Source organism: Buceros rhinoceros, unplaced genomic scaffold, assembly GCF_000710305.1.
Source record: "Buceros rhinoceros silvestris isolate BGI_N320 unplaced genomic scaffold, ASM71030v1 scaffold580, whole genome shotgun sequence".
Classification (NCBI taxonomy): domain Eukaryota; kingdom Metazoa; phylum Chordata; class Aves; order Bucerotiformes; family Bucerotidae; genus Buceros; species Buceros rhinoceros.
The window spans coordinates 88,607-94,384 of NW_010391073.1; the positions used below are offsets into that span (position 1 = coordinate 88,607).

At 39.8% G+C, this 5,778-nt stretch overlaps 1 protein-coding gene across 1 annotated transcript in view; it reads right to left on the reverse strand.

Moving 5' to 3' along the window:
• Nucleotides 1-5,778, reverse strand: part of LOC104496707 (cohesin subunit SA-2-like) — a 59,815-nt gene that overhangs the window by 43,191 nt on the left and 10,846 nt on the right. Inside the window, exons 6-9 of the mRNA XM_010139869.1 lie at nt 4,595-4,666; nt 2,261-2,465; nt 1,360-1,511; nt 185-258 (exon numbers count right to left, since the gene is read on the reverse strand). Coding sequence (XP_010138171.1) covers nt 185-258; nt 1,360-1,511; nt 2,261-2,465; nt 4,595-4,666 — 503 coding nt within the window. The remainder of the gene's footprint in view (nt 1-184; nt 259-1,359; nt 1,512-2,260; nt 2,466-4,594; nt 4,667-5,778) is intronic.

Genomic DNA, 5,778 nt, shown 5'->3' on the forward strand with positions numbered 1-5,778 from the left:
CAGCAGGAAGGACCTACGAAACACAAGAGGTCCTTCTGTAAGCCCAAATTCTTTAAAATAATTTCACTGCTACACTTTACTTGGCATCAGTGCCTCTAGGATATTTAAATTGAGTATCTGGACAATCTGAGCACGGGTTTCTTGGGAATGCAGATAAACATCACAGGTTTATTTTTATTCTTACCGGTAACGGTTTAGAAACGTCCCTTTGAAAATAGCGTTCATCATGTTCTGTATCTCTAGAAGCTTATGTTCGTACTGAAATACAAAGAGAACTGAATGTTAATATTGATCCGACAACTCAATTCACGTGAAAAATTTGCATCAGTGCACTTATACCACCACTGCGGTGCAAATTGCATGTGTTTACACACGGTCCCAACATTAAATGAGTGGTCTGTATCTACACTAGCAACTGGCCTTTCTGTAGCTACGTTCTGATGAAAAGATCATCAGATGCCATCTACCAGCCTGGATAACAAGGTATTTGTTTGATATAGCGAGTCTTGATCTATCAATATACAGAAAAAAACAGCACAATTATTAAGCAATCTTCAAATTATAGGTCCAAATTCTCTTTTTATGCACTTAAACAGAGAGGGAAGAAAGGCGGACAAGGGAATTTTCAAAAGGCACCTATTCCACAGTGAGCACGTATTTTAACCAAGCCCTGAAAATCTAGTTACAAACTTCCGGAAACCGAAGTCCAAATACACATTGGATTTGCATATCCAAAGCTCAGAACAAAGGAAACTGATTCTAAGGTCAGGAGAGAAGGAACTATGCTTGTTGTTCACACATCAAGTCACTTCCACCCTCAAGCCAGAATTACTTCTTACAGTTACAGGCCTGGCTCTGGGAGTTGGTAAGGAGCTAACTGGCTGAGCAGGGAAGAAATGACAGAAACTGAACAGCAAGTAGATTATACCTGAAGTTACAACCATTTTTACAATGCATTGCTTATGCAGAGATGACTATGCTGCGTCCTTTTCCATTCACTGAAATTCAGTTCAAAAACTAACATTTTGGCTTGTAATTTGTATAAACGTATGCAAAACTGCACTCTCACACCACCAGAGCTACTGATGCAATTACACGTGTGTGTTAATCTATGTTTGTGTAGAGATCAAGTGCTAATGACGCCAATTTAGAGAAGCAAGTAGCAGGACGGACACCACAAGTTAACAGAACACAGGGCAGTTATTATCTTAACCATTTTTGCACCACTTAATCTAGCCAGTCACAACTGCTCTGCACCAACATACAAACCTCAAAAAACTGCAGTGACCCAAAAGCAAGATGTCAGCAACCCCTCTTTTTACATTTTCACACATCTCCCACACAAGACACCTGCCTAACCTCTTTCCTTTTTCTCTCTAGCTGGTCAAGTCTGTAATTGCTCCTCTTGCCACTTATCCTCCTCTTCTCCACTCCATACAACCTTTGAACGTTGTGCTTGTTGACATCAAGGTTCAGATGTACGCTTACAACTGCTGTCAGAAGTTTCATTGCTAGAAAGGAAATAAACCCAACATATTCAGCTTAGCTCAGAGACATGTAGCATAAATATATTCACCACTTTACCACAAAAAGGATATGGTTAGCAAGTCTGATTTATTATCCAAAAGACAAACACAAGCAGATTACAGAAATTTGCTTTAAAATGCAGTGTTTATTTTAATGGCAGACAATGATCAAAACAGGAAAATTTCTTGATGTTACTGGTGATTTACAAATTTTGAGCAGAGTTCTAGTCAGAGAAGTAATTTAAGGGGCAACTCTCTAAGTTCATGTAATTTTAATTTTTCTGCAAAAGAATCTAGAGTTGTGGAACAGGTGACTTTCAGTAACAGAATCACAGAATCGTTTTGGTTGGAAGAAACCTTTAAGATAATCAAGCCCAACCATTAACCCAGCGCTGCCAGGTCACCATTATGCCATGTCCATAAGCACCACATCTATACTCTTCTAAATACCCGCAGGGATGGTGACTCCACTGCTTACCTGGACAGGCTGTTCCAATGCTTTACCACCCTTTCAGCGAAGATACTCTTATCTAATTTTTATCTAAAGCATCCAAATTCCATTCATATAAACACAGGAACAAATAATATATTACAAGTAACATACATTAGGAGGAAGGCACTGACAATGCACAAGAGAACAACTGCTCCAGTAAAGAGAGCTTTTCAATTTTGAGCAGGTTTTTTTGTACACAAGTCGACAAAATTCATGATGTACAGCAACTCCGTTATTTTACCTGCCAAAGTGCTTGTGTGTCTAAATGCTCTGACCATGGAGTCTGCTAAGCCTGTAAGCAGCGAGATGACAGTGTCCATCAAGTAGCTATCATACAGGATGCTGCACTGGCACTGTTGAACAAGCACTGCAATAAATTCACAGAAATTGGCCTTGAACTTCTTCCAATAGGATCCTGTTCTGATCAGCGGATAGTCTTCATTGTCCTGCACAAGATAGAGAGTCAACAGAAAACATACTAATGGATTTTGTTTGTGCACACCATTTACACCTCTCCCACTGAATATCAGAGCTCAGCTCCCCCATAACTTGTTTCATTGTTATTACTCCTATGTAAGTACATACAAGTAGGTTACATGCAAGCACGAAGATAAACTAGCTTCATTAGAGCTACACTGGCATGATAGCTCAGATCTGAAAGCAGTGGATGTGAGATAGCTGTGAATGGACAGGTGGTAGAGGGCCACAGCATCATAAATAACTTTCACTGGCATAAACCACGAGCACTCCTGGCCTCTTCTACTTCCTCACAGGTAATAGCGCTTCCCCACTTCCCCATCCTTCCTGTTCCTGCAAGCGCATGGTAAAATCCAGAAGGAAGCTGAAGTGACTGAAGCATGAAAACAAACAACTGCGGTGTGAGCAGGATGAGACTCTTTTCCTCAGCAGCAGTGCCAGCTTACGGAGTTTATCAGACTACAGCTTAATGACAAATACTGAGTCATTCACCTATACCACCAGCACCTAGTTCTCCAAAAACCTCCACAGAAACAGTAAGTAGGCAATATCCTTGCCATTATGCAAAAAGCAAGTTACTATAAAACTGCAAGATTGCTCACAGTACAGTTGATACTGCCAGGAAAAAAGCAGATGGGTGGCAGTTCAACCGACTTCTCACACAAAACAGTGCACCTCACATGAAGAGCACACCAGGAAGATTTTGCAGATGGGAACCTCAAGAAGTGTGAACATTTATTTCACTTGCACCTCACAAATGCCAGGAACTGCCCTGAATATGAATTTGCATCTGATAGTTTCCAGATATGAATGCAACCAGGGAACTCCAAAACTTCATTCACTATGGAAAACTTCATCCTGAAGGCAGGCCACTTCTCAGCTGTTCCTTCGCTAGTTGGTCAAACGCCTCCTCAGACATATTCTAACACACGGCTTCACATCCAAATTAACCTCATCTCCTTATAAAGTGAACTTCTTGCTTTTCTAACTTTGTTTGCAAAGCACAAGACCCACTGCTTTTTTGAAAAATAAATGTAAACACAGAGTGATCTCAGGGATGCCCACAACCCAAAGCACATTGGGAATTTGGGATGCATTCCTGATCAGGTTGTAAGAGTCAGTTCAGAGCCTAACAGTAGTAGCAAGTGCTGAGAGATAAAGGGAAGTCCCCAGAAGGCCCCATTTAATGCTCCTTGATCATGACAGACAGTAAAAAGAGAGCCTAAAACCTCAGGAAATACCTACTTCATCGCCGTAGCTTACTCCTTGATCTGAAAAGCAGCACTAATATAGGAAGAGATCCCACTTTTCAAAAGCATTTCTACTGTCCATTTTTATCGTATCCGGATACTATTTAGTGGTAACACGCATACTGTAAATATAGAGACAGAACAACGGGCATACCACCTAAATTTAGGCAGCTAACCTGGAATTCCCTTAGATTCCCCCCATAACCAGCACAGAGAAGCAACTCTACTTCCAGAAAACAAGTCAGATTGGGCACTTAACACAGGTTCTTCCAGAGAACTATGCGAATCACTCAACCGAGACTCCTGCTCTGACTCATCCTGGAAATGTTTATTTCTTTCATACAGGGTCTACAGTAAGAGGAAAATCAAAGTGAAGTGCCAACAAGATTAATTCCCCAAAACATTGCAAGTGTTGTATGGAAAGAGGCATTACAGAAAAGCTAGTTCTGTTTTTAAAATATTCTTCCAAACAAACATTTATGTTTGCAAGAGAACATTTCAATGAAGCAAGCCTTTGAACAAACCTGTCTGCCAAAACCTCTATGCACAGACCTTGTTGGAAGGGATGTGGGACACTCTTGAACACACTGCAACTTGACATACACCATTCTGTTAAAAATGCTGATGTCCCTTTAACATCAATACTGAGAAACAGCACTTCAAGAGCATGTGTTCATCCAAACCAGAGGTCTGAAACAGACTGGATGAAGCAGACCTCAGGAGTGCACAATTAATCTCCATTCACTAACATGTGGTTTAAGATGACTCGTTCTGATGTAATTCACCTGCAGAAAATACAGCCACAGGAAATAATACACTACAGTTGCAGAAAACTACAAGAGTCCTACCATGTCCACTGGCCAAGTAACTGTCAGGATCCAAGGATAGGCCATGAATTTCTTGTACTGCAACCCTGTTTCCTGTAATGTATGAGACAAAATTTTAAAAGCTTTTCAATGAAACAGCACACAATTCATAAAGACAAAAGCATCACAAACCATGCATCACATTTAAAAGGCTACTAAAATGTAAGACAATTTGTGTTACAGGTGGCTCATACAATCCAAAGCATTAAACAAAATCTAATTCCTTTTCATCTCAGAATTTTTTTTATTTATAACCAATGACAGGAGACTTTTTTTTATTTAAAACCTGAGCTTTCTTGCTAGTGGCTCATACAATCCAAAGCATTAAACAAAACCTAATTCCTTTTCATCTCAGAATTTTTTTTACTTATAACCAATGACAGAAGGAGACGGTTTTTTTATTTAAAACCTGAGCTTTCTTGCTACAAGTAAGAGACAACTTGTTTTTAAAATTTAAACTTACACAACGTATAATCCCCATTATTAATTCTAAGATATGGCTCCTCAACAAGTAAGTATATATCCCTTTCCAACGTTAGTAACTAGGTACTGTAAAATGTCTAAACTCTAGAAAACTATTCTGAGCTTTTCAAATTATAGAGAAATATTTTCAGCACTAGTGTGAAGACAAAAGGCAGAAAATCTACAGTTCTTATTAGGCTAAGTGAAGCACAACAAGTATGTCTATCCCCATCTGACTGGATAGTTACGCATCAAGCCTAACTCTTCCATACTTAAATACTTCAGCAACAAAATAGGAGAGAGAAGGAAACCTACAAAAGAACAAAGAATGCAATAAATAAACTGCACACACAGGAAGAAAAGCAGAAGAGAGAATAGTTTAAGAAAGAGGGCAAACAAAAAGCAGCAGTCCTAAAGACAAGCCTATCGCTTCACTGAGTAACACAATGGCCCACAAAGATGAAATCAATGGCTCAATGACCTTCTTAAAGCCATTTTCTGCTTCCAATGACAGTATACATTTTCACAGGAAGACTGAAATTGAGAGGGACTCTTTGAGATCATCTGAGTAGGGTCAGCCAGAGCAGGCTGTCCAGTGCTGTGTGTGACCAGTACCCCCTGCTCTCAACCACTGGTAATGGGCTTAGCATATCTAATACCATTTTATGAGTCAAGCAGCCATCCTCCGTGTATTTGTTCTCTTT